At 41.4% G+C, this 22,425-nt stretch overlaps 1 protein-coding gene across 1 annotated transcript; it reads right to left on the reverse strand.

The window, feature by feature from the left end:
- Nucleotides 1-3,228: 3,228 nt before the first annotated feature.
- Nucleotides 3,229-6,031, reverse strand: Cpr22 (cuticular protein 22). Its single transcript, XM_076819552.1, has 2 exons — nucleotides 5,890-6,031; nucleotides 3,229-3,973 (listed from the first exon to the last, which is right to left on the reverse strand). The coding sequence occupies exons 1-2, from the start codon at nucleotides 5,902-5,904 to the stop codon at nucleotides 3,593-3,595; spliced, it is 396 nt and encodes a 131-aa protein (XP_076675667.1). The 5' UTR covers nucleotides 5,905-6,031; the 3' UTR covers nucleotides 3,229-3,592.
- Nucleotides 6,032-22,425: the final 16,394 nt, after the last annotated feature.

Raw genomic sequence — 22,425 nt, forward strand, 5'->3', positions numbered from 1 at the left:
ATACACATACCCACTGTAAAAATTTAAATTAAATTGTTTATATAAACAGCAGATCACTGTGCATAGTGAACAAGGAAAAGAGTTGCGCATATTCGGTAGTTCATGTCTATTAAATCCTGCGAGTCATGACTATTGACTTGTCTTATGAAGAAGTCTTTGGAAAGCTATTAGTAGAAGATGAAAATTTCACCGAAGGCTCGCGTTCGCGACACAAGTTAATGTACCAAACATTATGTCATTGTAAATAGAGAACATTCTGGGAACTGAAATAGCAATGTATGACGCTGTAGCTTGTGAAAGTTCAATGAAAGTTCTTCGAGATACGATCGATTTCGGTTTCATTCTCCTTTGAGGAAGAGGATCGGCTTGTCAATTTGACATGGGACATCCCCTCGAGAACGCGACGTGGCTCGGTGCTGACCAGGCAATATGTATTAAACGTTAGTGACTAATGTAGAAACAGAGGTTTTAAAATAAACATAATATTCGTAATAGGTAATAATTACAATCTTCACCATTCGTATTACGTGCTATTAAATTGGAATTTCTTATTTTCTTAAATTTACTGTATATTTAATGTCAGACAATTCTTTAATAATTTGCACCGCTGTCACTGCTTTCCAGAGTGGATAACTCTCTTTCTATGTAGTATAGTTGGGATTGGAAACTATCTTTATACATACCTATTTTACAAATGCCACCACGTGAAGTTTTAATATATAGTTTTTTTTAGAAAAAGTGTCTTTGGTTTTTACAGTGATGTTGAGTTTAAAAATAAAGATACAACGGTTTCCTTGGAATATGTTTCTTCTCGAACCTGTAATTTCGACCTCAACTTTGGAAATAGGATTTGTATCAAAATTATTAAAATAGCGGCTAGGGGGAGGTGATTTAGGGAGCTGTTTTTTTTTATCTGGGAAACTAGAGTTTTTACACTTTAATACTGAGGTTTAGTGCAGAAAGGAATATATTTTGAACATTCTGTAAAAATTTCAAGTCGATCCGAATCTCCGTTCTTTTGCAATCACTGCAAAACCACATAAAACTCCACATATATGTATACATTATCAAAAAAAAATTTACAGTTTATAATATTAATAAACATTACCCAAAATATTAGTCACAAATTGTATTCATTTCCTTGTAATTAATTCTCCCCAAAAGTTACATTTTGCCCAAATCTGGCTGCCTAAGTACTTAGTCCCCAGTTTCCGCATTAGGTTTTTCAGCGTGATTAAATTGCGACCATTATCAAGGAAAGAATTAAATCAGGAAGAAAAATTCTTTCCTTGATAATGGTCGCAATACTGACCGAAACGTTGGAAATTTAATCTTAAAATTGGCACCATAGCTTTTATTTAATCTCTTAAAAATAAACCGAACCGGTGCGCCGATAACAATTGCTTTTAAGTTTTAAGAGAACATTCTCCAGAACGTTGTATGCACGTAAAGACAAATATTCCCCTGGTTACAGTTCAGAATCTTATCACAGAAGATCAATTGTTTTCTGCCATCAACGACAGAAGGCGATGACACCAAAATTGAAGCGAGTTTGCGGTGTACGTATGACGTTCGTCTTTGAATAAATTACATCAGGTCGTGGCCCCGTGACCACAGCATCCTGATTGATTAACGACGGCGGGCCAGATCTACAAGGAGCGCGTGCTTAAAACGTTGTACTACCTCGTGCTAGAACTTTCTACCGTAAATCAGCAGGAACTTTATAGAACTGGGAGCAGATGAAGTTATCTCGAGAAATTACACTCCCTCGAGACGCCAATGAACGAACGTATCTGCTTCCCAGGGATTATGGACTTATTTCGAGCGAATCAACGGTAATGAATAATTTAGTGGGAGGACTGTAAATAAGGATAAGAAAGTGTCAACAGAGCGAAAGTAAGCTGAAATTCGCGTCCATTTACAGCGCACAACTCTGTTGCAGACCGCCCCGCGCTTGACCCATCCTGACTTACCCTTTCCTAACGCGACTGTAAACTGAATTTAATCCAATCTGTGTTTATATTCGCGCCGGGGAACAGTTTAACTCGAACTAGGCAAATTCGGGGCCGAAGAATAAATATCGCCCTGATATAAACTTACGGGCAAAGTCAACGTTGACAGTTCGACAAGCTTGCTTTTGCAAGGGAGAAACAGGGTTGCATCAGGGTAACTTATTTTTCTACGGAGGTCGATCAATGAGGTTTAAGTAGAAAAAATGGGCTGGGCTTCTAAACCTCTGCGCATTAAATCTATTTGTCCATTTCTGTATTTTGGCATCTACTATCTAATTAAATGTGGAAGGAGTTGCCTCAGTTCAATTCTTTGCTGGGAAATAATTTTTTTGAGGGAAAGTATGTTAAGATACACGTCGTTTAAGATTGGTTTTGGAAAATAATAGCTACTTGCGACGAATACGATTGTAAAAGGGGTATTCCGAACTAAATCGATCACTTTTTGCAGTCACTTCTTCATGCCAGAGATTTTGACATAATTGCAATGTAATATAGTTCGCGAGAAATTAGGGGGGTTTAAGTAATCATTCTGCTGGCTAAGAATTTGTTTAAATAATACGGGACGAATTTTTGCCTGTTTTCGCGACAGTAAATCGCAATCTTTGACGTTCTGTATTTTTTAAACAAATTCAAAAGCTGTAAAAGGATGACTAAAACTCTCCCTAATTTTAGGTACACTGTGCCATTGTACAATTTTATTAAAATCCACGACACGTACTATAAAAAATGATATAAAAAAGATATTTCAATTTATTCCTCAACCTTTTCTGCAAACCTTCCTGTTAAAAGTAATATCGAAATGTAATATTTAGATCAGGTACCCGAGACCCGAAAACTGTTAAGTTGCGATTTTGCAGTGTGATCAGATGCAAGAACTTTTAAGCAAGAAAATCGGCTCCCGAATCGCAAATCGCACACCCCTACAGTTCTGTAATCAAATTCTACGTTCATTTGCTCAATAATTTCGTTTCCCATAAAACACACCGGCGATCCTCTAGACTCTAGACGTTTTCATCCTCCCAATTCAGCCCAATTAATTCCTGCAGCAAGCAGTTAAAAATGTATGACAGCCACAAGGTGATGCAAGGTACATTTACATTATTTTATAAACCACACAGTGGCCTACGAAACTCGAGGGTCCTGCAAATCCTCAGCCACCCCCATACGTCTCCCAACAACAGTGTTCCACCGATCAGGTACAAAAATAAAATCAATCTCTCTCTTGAATTGCAACATTTATTCCGAATGCATCGTGGCACATACCTCAGCAACGATTACCAGTGACGTGGTTGCTGGTGGTACATGCTCGCGTCTGCATGCGCGACAATACGTAAACACATAATACACGTATAAGACGATACACAGATAAAAATTATGTATATATATATATAATGCATGTGTACATATATAACTCCGTAAGAATACAATAAATATTTACAACATATTGAACCAGAGTGAGTACGCGTTTCGTTAGAGCTGGCCGGTGAGAGGCGACGACGGGGCGGCTCATCGTAGCTCGTGATAGAAAAGGATTGAAGGGGCTCGAGGTGAGATCACTGACGACGGGCAATCCTGTCCATTTACACCTGGTTCTGGTCCTCCTTGGACGGATTCGCTGCTATCCACTCGAGCGCCTTCTGGATCAGGGGCGGTATTTCGGGCGTGGTAGGCAGGTGAGCGCCCTGCGGCTGGAAGCCGTTCTCGTTCGCGACGTACGTCAACGAGATCTGCTGGCCGTCGTCGCTGGGGTAGCTGAAGCTACCCTGCGCGTTCATCGCCTCGCTCTCCTGGCCGGCGTTCTCCACGTGGCCCTCCTCCTGCGCCTTGATCCCGTTCCCGGCCTCGTAGTTCCATTTGTACGAGCCGTCAGGGTTCGGGCCCTCTTGACTTTGGCTCACGATCGGCACCACCTCCTCCGCGGGGGCGGCTGCCACGCAGCTTGCCAGCGCGATCACGGCTACCTGCGGATATCAGAGCAGTTAGGGACCTCCTCAGAAGCACGGCGCGTGTTTTGGTCTTTGGGCGAGGAGGAGGAACTAGGAGGTGGGTATCTTGGAACATTTCGAGGCTGAATTGAGTTCCGACGCGACGTATGGTGGTTCGGGGAACGATTGCTAGTAAAGCTTTCAAGGTTTGGGTGACGAGTAGGGTGAATGTGCTTTCCGGATATCGCTTTGAAGCAGGTGATTCTACTGTTGTAAATTCAGTGGTAGATGTATTGGGACATTGAGTAATGATATTGGAGGCACTATTAATTTACCGTGACATCGTAAAGTGTACTTTACAGGCTGGCAGTTGTGAACTCTTTCAACTAACTATGGACAATTCAGTAGTTAAATCTGAATGCAGAGTAACGTTTAATATTCATGTCTCGTTAGGTGATATTAGGCGTAAGCCTATTTTTGCTACACCTACTTGTACTTTTAGCAGAAAAGCGACAAAGGTCACAGGCAGCCAAGCAACGTATTTTCATTAAAAGAACATGTAATATATTTTTACTTCCGATGAATAATTAAGTTGAATAAAGCGAATGAGCCTTTGCACGGACCTAATAATTCTCCTCCCCTGGTTTCAAATCTGAGTAATTGAGACGCAATGAAGAAGTGCCAGATGTTTAATACGAATCAGCTTCTCACACAGCAAATGTCACTTAAAAGCCCAAACGACAGTAATGCGTTAAGCGCAACACTGGCAATTATATCCGCGTCGCAACAGAACAAACGTAGCGTACAATTGCTCGTGCAAATATGTCAAGGTAGATAAATCAACCTCAGGATTCTCTGTGCCCGCGTGCTTCCTCGTCCGTTGTTTACGTTATTCCGCTTAAACGCCTATAAATTACGTCGCGGAAGATCGATTCCCGCGTAATGCGCGTCCGTGGGGGGGCTGCTTCAGGCAGCTGCCATCGTTCCACGCACATATCAATTCGTGAAATCGATCGCAAGATTCCTGCCGGTTGCCTAATCTCCGCGCAAGCAGCGCGAACACCTCCGCCGTCCAAAATGGCCCCAGTCCCGCGGCAGTAGCAACACCGTGCCGAGTCAGCCGCGACGAGCGGTGGCACGACAGTTATTGGGTCAGACATACCTGTTCATCCAAGCGGGGAATGGCACAAAAGTTTGCCGATCGTTTAATCCAGCGATCGTTAGAACGGCCCCCCCAATTAACGCGACTTCCCATCGCTGTAAACAATTCCGCGTGAGAGCGATGAAATTGCAGACGGCTCGAATATTAACGAGTATCAACGAGCGAGCCCTGCTAATTGCGATCCCCCCTCGCCGGCTACTAAAAACGCGATAAATTCCAAACACAGCGGGGCCAATAAAACGGCGAATTGGACGGGAAACGCGTTCGTCGTGTAAATCCATCGAGCATTGAAATTTGCCGGGATACGATGCGATTAGAGTAGCGGGACCTGGTGGAAACAATTTAGCTGTACCCCAGTGCAGCTGACAGACGCTGGCGCTACCACACCTTGCTTCAATTTACGATAAATCCACAGCCTCCTCGAAGAACCGCGGGGAACTTCGGTCCCTCTAGATTCACCCTACTCACCTCTCTCTCCCCCGTCTCGCTCCATACGACGCGGCGTCCGAAAGACGCCCCTACCGCGACACGTCCTCGAAACACGGCGCGACGGGCGACCAAAGAAGATGGCACAGGTAGGTGAAGCTGTCACAGGATTCCCGGGGCATGGGTCGCGCACAGAAACGTAGATCGCGGTCGCGACACTCGACGATCCTCGCGGTCTAGAGTTCACTGAAGATCGTTCCGCCGAATGTCCGCGGACTTCCGGACCCGCGCGTTCACCGTCGGGTCGCCTCCTTTTTTTTTTCTTTCTTTTTCCTTTCTTCCTTCTCCTCTTAATTACGCTTACCAGTGACGTGTACATGCTGCAGCAGTAATCGCTGATGGGCAAGTGTTTATCAAGCCCCGCAGCGCTCGTCGTATATATACCCCTGGAGGCATCACCAATACGACCGTTTGCCTAAGTAACGATAGCCACCGTGTGCACCTAAGAGGACGCACATGGGGACACAGAGGTACTTGCGCGGGTGACAGAGAGGGGTACCACGACGGTGGCAGGACAGAGGGAGACGCGGAGAGGACGAGGGGGCGCACGGGGGGCAACGAGGGGGCCACTAGGGGGGTTACACGGATCCTCATTTAACGCGCGCGATGCATGCTGATGCATGTGTGGGGAAACGTACGGGGACAACAGCACGCTGTACATCACCCGGAGAGAGACTACCTTCCCGGGGATCAGCATGTCACATTGCGCTAAATGTCATCGGGTCCCCGTTAAAGGATGCTTACTCAATTGTCATAATTTCTTTAACGGCGCAGTGCCGCGTCGGGGCCCTTTGCCTGCACGGAGGAACGATCTCGCCATCTGGAAGAGGGAGCTTCTCCCCCTGGGGTGGCGTTGACGGATGTTTAACGATCGGACAGATTACCGGGCCGCGGCTCGGAGTAGTAATTGCCGCTGGATCGTTCAGCCGAGATCCGCTTAGGGATTCGTATCACCTCTCTTTCGATTGTTGCGCGGACAAGTGCAGGTTGGTAGGTTCGTATGGCGAGCTACGGGGAGTTGGAAAATTATTGGTGAAGGGACTTTTGCACTTCGTCAGATTTTTTATGTCCTTCAGAGGGGAGGGGGTTTAAAGGAAAAGGTTGATGGAAATGGTTTCGGTATCTTTTATTTTAGAGCAGTTTGTTAGTAAAATTATAATGTTTCGTATACGCGATTATTGTGATGTAAGAATTTTTTAGATCTTTTGATCCAGGGGAGACTATGGACACAGATTACGAAAGAGGTGAATTTGAAGTGTACAGACGGTTTCTTTTATTCGTACTTGGATGAATCCCATACTGCGCAGTAGATTGTAGACTGTTGAAGGGTAAAATTGAACGACTGAAATTCGTGTTGGAATTACTTTTAGTAATCATCGTAATTTATAGTAAAATTTACATTACTTGTAATCAGGGTTGTCACCTTATCACCATATAAATCCCGGAGTGCTACACATTCCAACCCGGAGATGGAAAAAGCAAAAAAAAATTGTTTTCGAATATCCGAAGAACAAATCTGCAATTATTTTAAGCTTAAACAATTCAGATTTTAAAAGTATCTATTTTTTTAATTAATAACTTTTATTTTATATAAAATTGATACCATTGTATAATACCACAATTTTGTATTATCTCATTTTTTTCTGCAACCCGGAGATTTTCCAGTAAAACCGGAGCCCGGAGATTTTCTTCGAAACCCGAAGTCTCCGGGCGAAAAACGGAGAGGTGGCAACCCTGATTGTAATACCCCATTGGGAAGATAGAAAGTCGTGCAGGGAAGTCGGAAAAATAATAAAAACACTCACCCATTAGTGGCATAAAATATATGATAAAAAGTACCAAAAAAATGAGAAAAAAATTAGTATAAATCCTAAAATTCGTATCTACTTCTTAACAAAACGCAATATCAATTTTCCTGAGAAAACTGTTTCTAATGAATCAGTGCGAAATATGCCCCGAAAATTCATGACTAAAACTGGTAATTTACCAGTCAAAATTAAAGAACACTTTGCACCAAATTTACAATTCAATACCTCTGAAGATAATAAACAGGAATTATTTCTTCCAGCAATTTGCAGATACCAAACATTTACTTATACACATAACTCTCTTACATCAAATTAAAATATAAAAATCCATTAGATCCCCCGATAAATGCTCGCCGAAAAGGTTAAAAGACGAATCAAGCATTAAGCGACGAAAATCTGCTGCAAACGCAATCACGTAATTACAGGGTGACTTTACGAACTTTTATCTTGAATTATTCATAGTATTTGTGTTCATTAATAAGGATTTCAATCGTCCGTCTCGCAGTTTGTTATTAACGACCAGCCGACCATAGAGTCCGTCGCGAATTAACGATCATCTCGAAATTTTTCTTGTACCCGGATTCGATTACAAAGATATCGCAGCAACGATTCACCGATAGCATCGTAGGAACTTAAATATCATGAATAGTCGGTAGTCATGGCGTGTTTCGCGCAGCAGTCTGAATCACGTACAGGGAGACAACCTTTCATTAGCAACGCTCAATTATGATACATACAATGCCCCGTCAATGTTCCAACCGTTTACCTTGTTGCTAATTTCCCTCTCGAATGTCAGAAGCTTACACTGTCTATAATCTACATATAATATGAACGGGATAGCCGCGTTAGAATTCTGCGTCGTTTAGAGGAATTATGTAACCCACGATGGCTCGTGTTGTCTCAGCATTATTCAGACAATGCTTCTCGCATTCAAACACGGCATTTTCCTGCAATTTTATTTCCACCGCTCGTCGCACGTTTACTTATCAAATTGTACTTGAAAATTTTCCTCATTCCTGTTTCACGCGAAGGTGCTTCAGAATACTTTCCGCGGGTCTTTCTATTCTATTTTAGACACGATGGACGCATCGCCGTTACCTTGGATCAAGTATAGACGGTCATCTCCTTAATTAGCAATCAAAGTCCTCGGTCGGAATGTTAACGGATGGTTATCAGCAGCCATTAATCGATCGTATATTAGTTATGATTTTTCTTTTCGCAGGAGCGGCGACTGCTTTTGCTGCTTCAGAAGAATCTTGCTTCGATTGAATCGTTGCGGTGGGTACCATAATCGACGTGGCATTTAGTAACTCTGCTTAACTGATAGAATGTAAAATCCAGCGGGACTACGTATTAAATGTTTGTAAGCTGTTGCTTGCGATTAGCTTGTGATTAATTTCTTGAATTGATTGTATGGAAATATGGAACTACGAAAACATGCGAGCTTGGGGAGGAGTAACCGTGCTTTATAAACTAACGTGCAATCTTGCTCGATCGCGATAAATCATGCTTCTAAATAGGAGAAGAGCTTTCATCCTGCATATACAATTACTGGAGGAGTTGATTGTAAACGAAGCAACTAATAAATCATCGGGGTAAATCGTCCGAGCAGCGATGAATTATATGCTGAGAAGACGTTACTCCGCTTCTTTTATGGAAAATCCGAGGGATACGTGGAGCGATAATAAATTCTCGTTTCCACAGGAATGTCAAGTTCCTCGTTAGAAACAACAGCCGCGACCGCGCGTGATTCGCGATGGCACGTCATCGATATCTGCGAAAGATTTTCTCGAAGCTGGGCTTCTGTTTCGACTCATACATCTTCTACATCTGTAAAGTAACGAAAGAAGAAAATTTAATTTCTCTTGTTTTATTATTCGTCTAATTCTCGGCCTCTTATACTGAAAGAAGTAATTATTAACAACTATAAAGTGTAATTCAAGATAAAATAAAATATGAGAAAATTTCTAAATATTATTGCTTTTGTTAGTGCAGTAGTTGATAGGTAATTAGAAATCCATGTGATGGTGGAAATGAATGCAAATGTATCTTCAACTTTCCCAGGTTCTCCAGTTCCTTCTTGATTAGCAAATAATGAAATAAGAAAAGCTAAGAATTGACAGTGACTGGAAATGTATATTTGCGTTAAAAAATTATTATACAAATTTTCCTTTCTGTAAAAACATTATGGATTCATTTCCCAATCACAATTATCCGTACCACGTGCACTCATTCCTCACATTTCATTCCTACATTTACTCCACCCGATTCATACTTATTCGAAATCTATCGTATTCACGAAATCTCTGAATTACCAAACACGTGCGCATCCCTCGTCCCGCAGATCGCAGAATTTCTATGCAACATTTCCATGAAGCGCGTAATTAACGCGACGGTCTAAAGAGGCGCGTCCTTCGCATATAAATGACGAAGAAAAAGAGCGAAACAAGGAATTCTAGAAGAAGCAAATCCTTCGATTGAAACGCGCGCCCACGATACCCTAATTGACACGTTAAGATGCAGAACAAATAGCGAACGGTTCAGCAGATGTCGGATAGCGGGCTGTGGCAAATATAGGGGAAAGTTCGCGCGTCATGTTTGGGCTTTTAATTAGCTAGATTACGTAATATGACCAGTGCACACAAAAGGCGTGTAAATAAATATCACTCGTGAAAGCGGCTAGCTTATGCACGTAGGCAATGCCTTTTCAGAGTGTCGCCCATCTATTGAGCGTGCAACGGATCGTGCTGGAAAGGGGTTGGCGGGGATCGAAGGGTTGAACAGCGCAGCTTCTACATCCGCGCCGTTGTCTTGTCGTTCCATTGGAACAGTTTAATTGAAACTTTTTGCGGCCAAGTCCCGGGGACCTGTGTAAACTTTCTAACAAGCGGTTCCGCCCGTGACAAGACGTTCAACGGTGGTAAATAAATTCCTAGCCGAATGCTGGCAGCTACTGCGCACGGTGAATTAACGCTTCGAACGTAATCCTTTCAGAATGCTCTTATGAATCTCCTACGAATCTATTAACTAAAGCTTCTTCATGCTGATCAATTCTCTTTATCTCCTGTCTAAACGGTCAAACTTTGCAGTAGGAATTATTGGATTTATTTATTGACTTATTGTTTCCTTAAGGTATTAGTTAATATAGTGAAAAGTAATTAATTAGTGAGTAGAGAATAGTGATAGACGTTATTTTGATAAGGGCGATTAGAAATTAGAAAATCTTTAAATGTAATGTTAGTTTTGCATTTTTTGGGGGTTGCGAAATGTCAATAGAAACGGGATAGTACTTCGTTAAAGAAACAGGAGGTCACGTTGCGTACACCTTAAGGAGTGAAGAATTAAAATTTGATTTTTATTCAGTTAAATTCCACGTGAAAAATGTAAGAAATTTTCTGTTTACCATTATTTTATATCAGCAGCTACGTTCTATTTCAATTGATACCTATTTTCGAATACCCTCTGTAAATAGTGCAATGTTTAAAAAAATATTAAAGGGGTACTCTAGTGTGACTGTCCGTTTTCCAATGATATTTTCGGAATTTATTTAACAAAACCAATACGTGTGTTTATCTTTTAAAAAATTAATTTCTCAGAACGAAAACAGCTAAATTCTTACCAAAAATCGAACGTTTCTTTTCAGAACGCTGCCATTCTGCAAATTTTTATTGTTAAAAAGAATTCCTATGAATTTCACCCCTTACATCTCATACTCGGTGCAGATGTCGCTGACAAATGTTTCGAATTTTCTTGGCTCTCAAATTATCTTCCAAATATCCATCCCCCAAGATCATTTGATGTCGCTATGGTTTCGGAAACGATTTCGAGTGTTTTAAGAACGCGAGCGAATTTACGAGGCCGCGGTAACTTTGGCGGACCCATGCGTTCGCCCTGATATATACATTTTTACAGCCGAATTAATGTACCACATTTCCCGGCACGTTACCCACTTCCCGGCCATATACGCGGCGAGAAAGTACCGCGGATCGTAACACAACACATTTTGATCTTTTGAGCCAGCGGTTCGCAAATTCCTCGCGAATTCCCCTCTTGGGACCGGCTTCTTAACAAACGTGCCGCTGACTCGACCCACTTGCTCAGTCGATTCTTCCTTGAATTCTGAAGATCCGTCGCCGTTAAATGGCCCGCAAGTTACTTTTTACGCCCTTGGGGAGGTACTCTCGAAAGCAACGAATAGAAATGAAAATTCGAAATATCCTGGGCGAACCGGAATTTTAAGTACGTACTATTACACCTCTGCAATTGTTAAAACCATAGTAAAATTACAAACAAGTTAATAGAGGGTCGGGGTATGGAGGGGGTTATTCCAAAATTTTGCAGTTTATGCATTCTTATGCATGTTTAGAGACCGATTTTATTTATAAGTACTGCTGTTACTTTTCTAGCCTACTCACGCCAAGTTAGAATGTATTCTGCTAAAGTTAAGCTTTGGGTATATATGCTTGTAAATGTTGTTTTTATTTCTTGATGCGATCGTTGGATTCAAGCATATTTTATTAGGTTTTGGTAGGTACTACTACATGTGCTACATTTGGAAATTTTTTCTGAATAAATTTATCTGTGAACGTCTGCACTAATCGTTATTTTTTAAAGATCAATTTAATATCCTGCTAATTTTGTGCGAAATGCATCGAAAGTATATATGCATGTGTGTGAATTAAGTAAATACATAGACAGCTTAATAACAGAATGTCATATAAAATGTTAAACATATTTGTACAGCAAGCTTAGATTTAATAATAGCGTTCTATCTTTTCGCATATTTACTTAATATTTCCTTATTTTACAAATGCCTCTCATTGTTAATTATTTTATTTTTCCTCTATTATTTATGTTACCACATGACACAAAAGCTTATTATTATCATAGTATTGATTACAGGAACAGTTGAATTTCTAAAGACAAAACTACTTGACAATTATCTATTTAACACACAAACCTCTGTATGGGCCAAAAGCTGCTCAAACATTTTGAAAATATTGATCCGAAATGGCTGACGTTAACTGATATTGTAACGAAGGTACCTACTTTAAAAATTATATATATATACATGCTAAAAGTCAAACCATTTCAAATTACCTATTCTGTCGAAAACAATTATTTCAAACAAGTACAGAGTCTAACATCGAATGATATAAAGTATAAACTGTACATGGCGAATTAAAAGGACATCGTACCTCATATTGCTAAGATCTTGGAGCGAGAAAGTTCAATGTATCGTGTGTTGTATTCGTTATATCAGGTCCACGGCTCTGTCGTAAAGCAACATGTTCTTTGAGATTAATACCCGCACTTTTGAGGAGGCGAATTCACGGTTTGTGAATTATACCGCGCTGGGTGTCAGCCCACGCCAAGCATCGGCCGGCGCGGCGGTCGAACGACACGAAGCTCATCGATGCGAAGGAATCCTCGTGAATTTTGGGCCCCCTAACGAAGCGACGGGGATTTTTTTTTAATTGGTGATTAAACATGCTCGGTAGTCTCTCGTTATTCCACCGCGACGAAGGCTTTCACTTGTTCCTTTTCCCGCAGGCCGAATCCATTTCGAAGTGACTGCGTCATCGAGAAGCTTCGAGAAATAATCCCCCTTTCTGACCTACACACGCAACAAGTATTTATACAACAATTTTGTCATTCTTCAATCGAATTATGTGACATGGAATTTGCGATTTAAATTAGCTACAAATAAAATTCGAATGTATCGTAGCTTTAATTTTCTTCGACACTGCAACTTCTGCTGTTGACCCTTTATTTCCTAAACTGCTATCTGGAGAATGAAAGAAAACAGCATTTAACTGTTTTGGATCGACCAAATTTTTATTAGGCTTTAAATGAAAAACTTCCACCGTCGCGACGCGGGCCGTGTGATTTTTAACGATTAGTGGGAATTTTAGGCTGACGGCACGAGTGGAGTAAAACGTGTAACAGAAATAGAGATAAGTTTTTGCAAAGATTCGCGCCTCGTGGCAGCATAGAAATTTGTTTACTTTGGCAATACTCGCGTCTGCAACATCCCCACGAAATGTCACTGACATTTCCAGCAGAAATTCGCAGGCTTCTAATGTCTGTCCGTTTCGTTTCGGCTCAGTCCGGCTTGTGCATAGAGAAATCGTAATTAGAGGATGATGCCTAAAATAAAATAAGATGCCTAAACGATCTTTGAGACACTCGCCCGTACAGTTTCCGTCTGCCTCCTTATTTATTGGCATATTCAATTATTCATCGGAATCCAGCATTCCTTCGCCGTCCCCCTTATGTCCTACGCGGTGTGTCGAAATTACGCGAATATTCACTAAACGCGGGATTAAAATTTAAGAGTGTAGAGTACATCGAAAGGTTACACGCACATGCACGTAAACATATACTGCTCCACTGATGCAACAGTTGGAGCATTATCTTGTCTCTGGACCGGACAGGTAACACGTATAGTGATCAAATATAGTTGCGTCACCTTACAGCTCGTTACAACGGACACTCGGTTAATTATTTTCTATCGTCTTGCACGGGCCCCCGCGATGGATCAGCTGACAGAAATGAGTTTGTGCCGGACTAGCTGAAATACCCGGTGTTACCCGGGTTAGTGCAGCTTTTAAAATAAACGCGACAGTATTATAGACGGCAAAACAGTTAAGGGGAGGTTCCGGTCTAAAAGTCGATTTCTTTTTATTTCATTTTTCGAATGTTCAACCTTTTAGGAATGCGTGTTTAAAAGGATTTGTTGAAATTCGTAAAATTCGTGAATTTATAGGTATTTGAGTAGCGGCAAATGCATGGGTAACACCCGGCCACTCGGCTTCACGTAAAACTTTAAACGCGTTTTTCTCCAAACAGTGTTCTCAAAACGGTGGGACCTGTATCTCCAAAAGTTATTATCCGATTCGACTGAAACTTGTTTTAATTTGAAGAATACACTTCTGGCTAGGAGAAAAACCAGAAAAAATGGCAAAAGAAATGAAAATTTATAATTTTCAAAGGCGTTGAAAGGACGAAAAATATAAGGGAAAAGTGATTTCAAATTTCAAGTGTTGTTATTTTTTAAAAAATGTCATTTTTGTATTTTTTCTGGTTTCCCCCATAGCCAGAAGTATATTCTTCAAAATAAGAAAAGCTTCAGTCGAATCGGATAATAACTTTTAGGGATACAGGTCCCACCAATTTTTATCAATTTTTTGACGCCTTGACTTTAACGACTCCCCAGTGCCGTCTGCAATGATTAATTATAAAACAAAAAAATATATTTCTATAACCTAAGACATCCTTAATACAATGCAAGAAGTTCCATTAAATTATATACAGTAGTTTTCCTTTAATTAATTCCTAAAGATTACCTATTTTTTCCTCCCCTTATTAGCGTTACTAAAGTTAGTGAGAAAGGAAATATTATTTTATCACAGCCTATTTGTTGTCGCTAGGATAACAAATTAATCAGAAATACAGGGATCCACGTAATCTGTAACCAAATTCATTTACGTCTACTGTACCTCGCCACGCCGGTATCGGAACGCCGCGCGAGTATTAATTTCTCATTAAATAACAGAGCGTAAAAGTGGGCGAAGCCGACGAAACCTTTAAATACGATCATAAACTGCAATCAATACCTTTCATTATTCTTCTATAATGCTCAACACGTCTTATGTCCATAACTGCGCACATATTTTCATAGCGTTTTTATTTTACATCGCCACTTTTTGATGATAAAGTACACTAATTCGCAACACTCATATCTGAATAATAATAACATATTTCACAGTAGAAATATATTTCTAATAAAATTAAAGCATAAACCCTAGAACAGCTGTTTTCAAAAACTTCAAGCATGTTTATGCTCCGCGTAATACACGCGAGAGCGTGCCTTTAGGTCCACTATAGTCACTTTGATTTCTGGAACTACAAACCACATCTAAGCTCTGCAAATATTTAAAATATCTCTGTGTACGTGGAAATATGATTTAAACGAAACTTTGCCCAATCAAGCAAATTAACTAATTACTTAAAATGAAGCTAAAACATTCATAATTTTACAATATAGAAATTTCGTGCAAGATTACTTTCTATTTCTTCCTGTGCTTTTTAAGTCAGTGCTACATCTGCTAAGTGAATATATTTGACCTGCCAATAATAAACCACAGAAGCGTGTCGCGCGAAGAGGCCCTAATAAGTCCCAAAGCAATGGAAAACCTCACCGACTCGGTTGCGAAACGAGTCATCAGATATTCCGAAACTTATTTCCTGCCTTTTGTCCCGCGGCTCGAAAATCTTCTCGGACGACGAATAAACGATGTTATTGATGACCGTTTAAAATGTCAGCAGCGAATACAACCTCGGACGGGCCGTGTAACTTCTTCCACCTATACTTGAACGTTCATTGAACGGAAATCGTTTAATTTCTCGAGAAAAGGGAATTAAATGATGGACTAGCAATACATACTAAGTAGACACGCTTCGATTGTCTCTGTCTCTGTCCCTCCCTCCCTCAAATTCTTGCCCTCTCATATTCTGATTCACCTTCCTACTCACTCAATCACTATTTTACTCCCAATCCCTTCCACCGCCCTCTCTGCTCCCTCCTCGACTCCCTCTCGCTCACTCCCACGTCTGTTTATATTCTAATTCACATTCTTATTCACTTACTCATTATTTTCCTCTCCCCCGTTTCTCTATTACAAACACACACACTGTTTACTATAATAGAATCCCTCTCTGCCCACCCTCCCTCCTTCTTTCTCACTGACTCTATCCGTTCGTGGGTCTTTCATTCAAGTACACATTCCTCAAGATGCGCGGGACTCGTAAGAGCATCCGCGTGTAACCTTTCTGTAAGTATAGAACTATTGCTGCAACCGTGCCGCATATCGTACTTATAAGGCCGTTGGAAATACATTGCCTTGCCATCTGATATTTCAAATTTCCTTGCTCTTTCGGTCCTTACGAACTTTCGAAAGCGCGGGCTCACTGCGTGCCGCAATTTTACTCGTCAAGTTCCAAAAATTCAACCCTTGGACGTCATTTTTCACCCCCTTGTTTGCGCCAGTAATTTTAAAAAATCCTGGAGTAGGTATATAGGCTAAGCAAACAATTGTAATTCTTAGCGCTTCATTTATTGATTTGTTGAAATTTCAATTTGCAAAAAGATAAGACGTCACATAGCAAATTCCTTTTTACTGTGACTGTACAATGTTTGTTACCGTGTACTACAAGATATGGGTTCAGAAAAGTGCGCTAAAAGTCGGTGTTTTTAAAAGTTGCAGGCCCAGTTAGATTCAGTTTGACGTCTGATTAATCATCGATTATTTCACTAAAGCCAGAGAAGGACTAAATGTTCTGTGGACTGTAATGTGGTTTCCGTATGTGACGTAACTTATAACGTTTCACGTGGAACAGACTTCCACGTTTCATTCGAAAATTGTTTAATTATTGTTAATAATTGTATTAACTTCTTGTGTGCCTTGTTAGTTTCAGCACATTGCATTTGTAAGGGGCTATAAGAACATAAAATAAATATGTAGTCTTTGAAGTGGAACACAGCGATATAATTTATTTGACAATTATATTCGTCTTAAGTGATTTTGCATGTGAACGCATTCTCTTCTGACTGTATGTATACATTGCACAAAAAATTACAGTGACAAGACGATGAAACTTTCACGACACAGTAAACGCATAGGTACATTTTAAAATTAGAAATTGCATTTACCGTAGCACAAGTATTTTCTCAGAAATTTATTTTAAGGTAAGATTTTCCGGCAAGCAAACCATGTGAGCTAAAAATATGCAAATTTTACTGTATACTTCTAATATACATATGGCCAAAAGATTAATCCGATGCACCTACTGTTCATACAAATAATATTTCCAGTAACAAATTTTCAATTCTACAAACTTTCAGCTGGATACATAATAATGCTCTACTATTATGCAAACTGAAATTCAATTTAATAACGCAACCTCATATTTCATTTAACGACAGAATGCAAGAAAATGCAGAGTTTAAATACGCAGGGGATAAATTCAACCACTACAATAATTTTCACATACAAACGCCCAATCACTTAAAAACCCAAAAACCAATTAACCGCTCCCAAAAAGAATCAACAAAATAAACTTCCCCATCTTCACGAGACTAACCCACAATCTCGTCAAATAATCGAAATTTCCTTCTTCGTTTTAAAAAAAAAACACCACAATCGCTTCCGCCATTTCAAACGTCAACGAACGCTTAATTATTTCACGTTATTCAATCTGGATTATCATAATAATGGCTCCGCGCCGCTTTCCCTCGCCATACGCGCGCTAAGGTAAACATAAATCGATGGCGAGGATTCGGAACGGGACTTTTCAGGGAATCACGTTCTCGAGATGGTGTACAGTACACTTGTCGCGGCGGCTGCAACCGCGGATGAAAGTAAAATTGAATTTGGTGTGCGTTACGTCTTCTAGCCTGCGGGTAGGCGCTCTCTTAGAATGCTTGCGGTACATGCTTATATGTCAAGGTCGCCTTCTACCATAACTCCTTCTGCCAGCTCACGATTTATTTGCAATGAGCCCGCAACCATCGTTATACCGTCTTTCGATTCCTCCGGGCTTGGCGCGCTCGCGGGTACCCGTTAGATCCTATTCACCGTCTATCATCTCGCCTAGGCATTCTCCATGCAACATTTCGCTCTGATCGGGCAATTCGAAGCGTTCCTATCGCGGCTGGCGGCTCGCGGTTACGTCGCGAAGGTTGGCGCGCTTGATCGCCGCTGACGGCCAGAGTACTCGCGGGTTGTGTTAATTACGGGTTACTGGGGACGTTAATTACGGATTAAGGGTCGCGAAAGGGTACCAGCGATGGGTGAGCGAATGGCAGGCGAGTATTCAGCGACCCGAGGGTTTTATTAATCGAGGATGTACTGTCGAGGTTGACGATGTTAATGTGGTTAGGAAATGGATACGAATTATCGTGTCACTGATCGGCTTTCGTTAAATGGATGGATGTGTGTATGGCTTTTAGAGGTTCCTTAAAAACTGTCAGAGCTAAACGACGTTGATGCTGGTAATTCGCTAGCTTTTGCACGCACCGTGTTTGCGTTCTTCATCGTATTAAGGAAGGTGTTGAATATTTAGTAGATACGGGATTTTGGTAATATTTTGGTAAGGTGGGGATTTCAGGGAAATTCTGTGCGAGGGTTTAGTTTGAATAACTTGGAAATACGAGCTGGAAGGAATGTACTTATAATAGCAAGGTAATCAGCATAGCTGGGTAATTTGAAACAATTTTATTGAATGCCAAGGATGAAGAACTTCTGAAATGTCAAATACAATTGATTTACTTATGGAGAGATTAACTGTATTCTTATCACCTGGCAATGATGCTTAAAATTTAAACACGCTACGAAGGTATACCGAGTGCTAGAAAAGACGAATTTTTAGCATTCGCTAACCATGAAAGAAAGGCTAGACCATGTGACATCGACTTTAGAGGTAATTTATTTTCTTCAGCACTTTTATTGCGATGCCGCACATTTCTTATACTAGATTAAGGTATTATTTATTTTATCAGAATAAACTAAATATGTTCAGAATTTTATGCTGATGCAGAAACACTTGTCGATATTTGGTTTAAGATAATATCTGCTGAAAATCGGGTTGAAAACTGAAGTCATGACATCTGATCGTCTCTGCCTAGGTACTGGGAGAAATGGCTTTCGTCATTGGGAAAGACCACTCACGTAATTATTCATGAAAAAATAACAAAGAAGACAGCAAAATTATTCCTGAGTGAATAGCACAGCTACAGATTTATTGATTTTTAATTTGTTTGAGCTAAACAAGTAAAGAACACATCAGAGAAAAGGTGAACTACCTACTGGCGATTAGCAAGGCAAGTGAATACGAAAGTGAATAAGTAAAATAAATAAACAGAAATCATAAAAGAAAGCGAAAATAATAAAAAAAATCATAGCTCGACCATCTCTCCTTTCTGCAGGGAGAGATGGTCTTCTCGTTAGCATTGAAAGGAAGAATTAATATGGTAAAACAATTTGGCTGCATTGTCTCTCAATACCTCCCCTATTTAAAAGTATATTTATATAACTTAGAAGTATATTTTAAATACGATTCTGCACGCTACTATTTTATAAAAGAGGTTAAACGTAGCCTCAACTTACCTTGCACAGCCTATAAAACCAGAGAAACAGAGAAGGAAACGAAATGACGCTATTCATTCAACTGTTTGGATCCTAGAGAAGCTATTGTCCTGTACCTTAACGCGCTCTTACGTATGGAGTCTGAAATATAGCGACTCGGCCAACTGTCCTGCCCGACCGACACACCCGGATTTACCCTATCTGGTCTACTCCCATTAATTATAAAAAATCTGGAATGTAAATCAGTAGCACTATTAAAAGTGTCCTACACACAATTAGTAGCCACCCCACGGTCCTTACAACCCTACTTCCAAAACCAGTGTATTTTATACAAGTGATAGACTTGTGACTAGGGTAATAAATTTATAAAATCTTCACTCACAAATAAAACAACAATGCTACAATATCTAAAATAGTCCATCATCCCCATTGAAGCTTAAACAGGAATTAATTCACAATCCTGAAATTGCAAAACAGGACACAATTTTGAGCACAACGAAGCTAATATACGACGCACTCAACGCCCCATAAGAAAGCCAGCATCCAATTCCTCGAGGAACATAAAGAATCATCTCTGAAATCGTAAATACATATTCTCGTGTTAACTTTCCGAATAACGCTTCAGACAAGGAAATCGCAGGGATTTATTCCGATTATGCAAACAGCTGCGGTGGCACCTTAACGAATACGTTAATTAACGTTCGGATAAAGGGTGTTATTTCTTCCACTCTGGAGCAACGTTTCGTGTCGCTGGCAGGCGAGTACAGCGGAATGTATTTTACTTAATACGTTCTTATCCGAAAGGAACACGTATGCGCTATCAGCTTTACTACGTGTTCCGCATTTAAGCGCATAAATCCGAAGATTCAGCGCTCGCATAAAATTACCCTGAAATTTCACCGCGGCGAACGTTGTCCCGGCACGGCGCGTCGTCGCGGCACCGTGGTCCGTGGCGCGTCGCGGCACCGTGGTCCGCGGCGCGTCCCGCGCACGCGCGCTCTGCGACGCGGAGGCGTCGCAACTCCGGAGCTTCGCATTATTTGCTTTGTTGCATAACATTACAATAATTTTCTACGCACCTTTCGATTACGTAACACAATTGACGAGCGTCGCGTTGCGACACGATATTTCAAAGATGCCCGCGCGACCCACCGCAAAAGAGTGGAAAAAATCGAGGAACGGAAAGGTCTTCCTACTCGGCGCCTGCCTTTTCTTTAGCTTCTCGTTGAAGCGTGATCATTTCGCGGAGAAGCTCGTAAAATCCATCAGCTTCGCTTTATACGCCTCATCAAACTCGTAGACCTTCGAGATTTATAGCTCGATACCGTTGGAGAAATTTTGCCGCCTCCTCGTGCAGCGGCTGCCTTCAATTAACCATTGACATTTAAAAATGCCTCGTTGAAGGGGACCTTATCGCATCCTGCAACCATTCACATTGTCAATGCTATGAATGATACTCCGCGTGATTTCTCGGGTCGGTTGCATCGAGGATGTTGCATCCTTGGTGAATGGTTATGGGAGAGACGGATTATTTATTTACATGCAGGTAATTGAAATTGGCGTGTAGCGCAGAAAGTTCTAATCTCAGAATTCATCCCTTTTCTTCCTTACTTCTACTTTTCTTCCTTCTTCGTTAGTATTTGAATCGAAGAATAATGTACACAGTACGATTGTTACTTGAAATTGCTGTTATCTGCAACAAACATGCCGTTTTATACTATGTAATACTATTGCAAATTCGAGATTGAAATATTACCTATATAGTTACTCAAACACTGCAGACATTTATTAGCTGTTTCTTGCGCACTGGCTTCGAATAACTTCTACCCAACTCCGCCATTATTGCATCACGATCTTCGATTTACCCTGAGCAAATGGCAGCGCGTCTTTCGCAATTGCAACGAATAGAATTTTCAAAATCCTCTTCCTCCGCCGCTATTTATAGAAAAACCTCAGCGACCAGTGTTTCAATCATCCTCTCCTCAGTTCCGCGCGCCGACTAAACCGCGATATAAAGGCGCATATTAAACAGCGAACCCCCAAAGGTTACCCAACGGTCGAAGGCGCATCACGGCTCGCGACTACATTAATTTCACAATCGACTCTCACGATTAACTCTGTGTCGCATTAATCGGCGCGACGAAGCATCGATCAACGTCTCCCCAGCCGTCAAACGTCAATCCGGGGTTCCAACTCCGGCCACGATTACTTCCTCAACACCTAGATCCCCTAATCCTCGCTCCCGGCACGATTTACCGGCTGCACGGAATCGCGCCGAAAATCCAGCGGCTCGGTCACAGGGTTAAACAGTTGCATTAATGCAGTGGCCAGGTTGTTCCAGCGACAGTCCTGTGTATTTATCGCGTATCGTTCGGCGCTTCTTCGTGGCAGGGGAGGAGAGGATCAGCCGCGGACGAAAATCTAACTCACGATGGAATCCGGGGGCGTCGTGACGAGGAAGAGAAGAGCCAGGCCACGGGGAGCAGGGGGGAAGGAGGCGACTTTCTCCGTGACTGTGTTGTTGCTAGGATCGAACGAACGGTCGCTCGATACGAGCAATTAGATGGCCTGGTCTAGTTGCGGTTGCGCAATCTGGCCATCCCGGTTGTTGCGCGACCTTTGCAGCTATCCCGCCTGTGCAATGATGCGACCTCTAGAGGGGGGACTCGCAGCCACGGAGGATGCAGGATGATCGCGGCGACGATTAGATATTTCGTCTACCCGGTCATTCCCCCTTCAGCATTCTCGCTCGGAGATCCTTGGAAAGATACCTGCTGGTTACAACCACGCGAACTTCCACGGCGGGGTTTCTGGGAGAAACGCGGGGCTCGTGGAGGGAGGATCCGTCTTTAACCCCTTGCACTCCAACTTATTCGCTCGCCG

The sequence above is a fragment of the Andrena cerasifolii genome, chromosome 9, assembly GCF_050908995.1.
Source record: "Andrena cerasifolii isolate SP2316 chromosome 9, iyAndCera1_principal, whole genome shotgun sequence".
Lineage (NCBI taxonomy): Eukaryota > Metazoa > Arthropoda > Insecta > Hymenoptera > Andrenidae > Andrena > Andrena cerasifolii.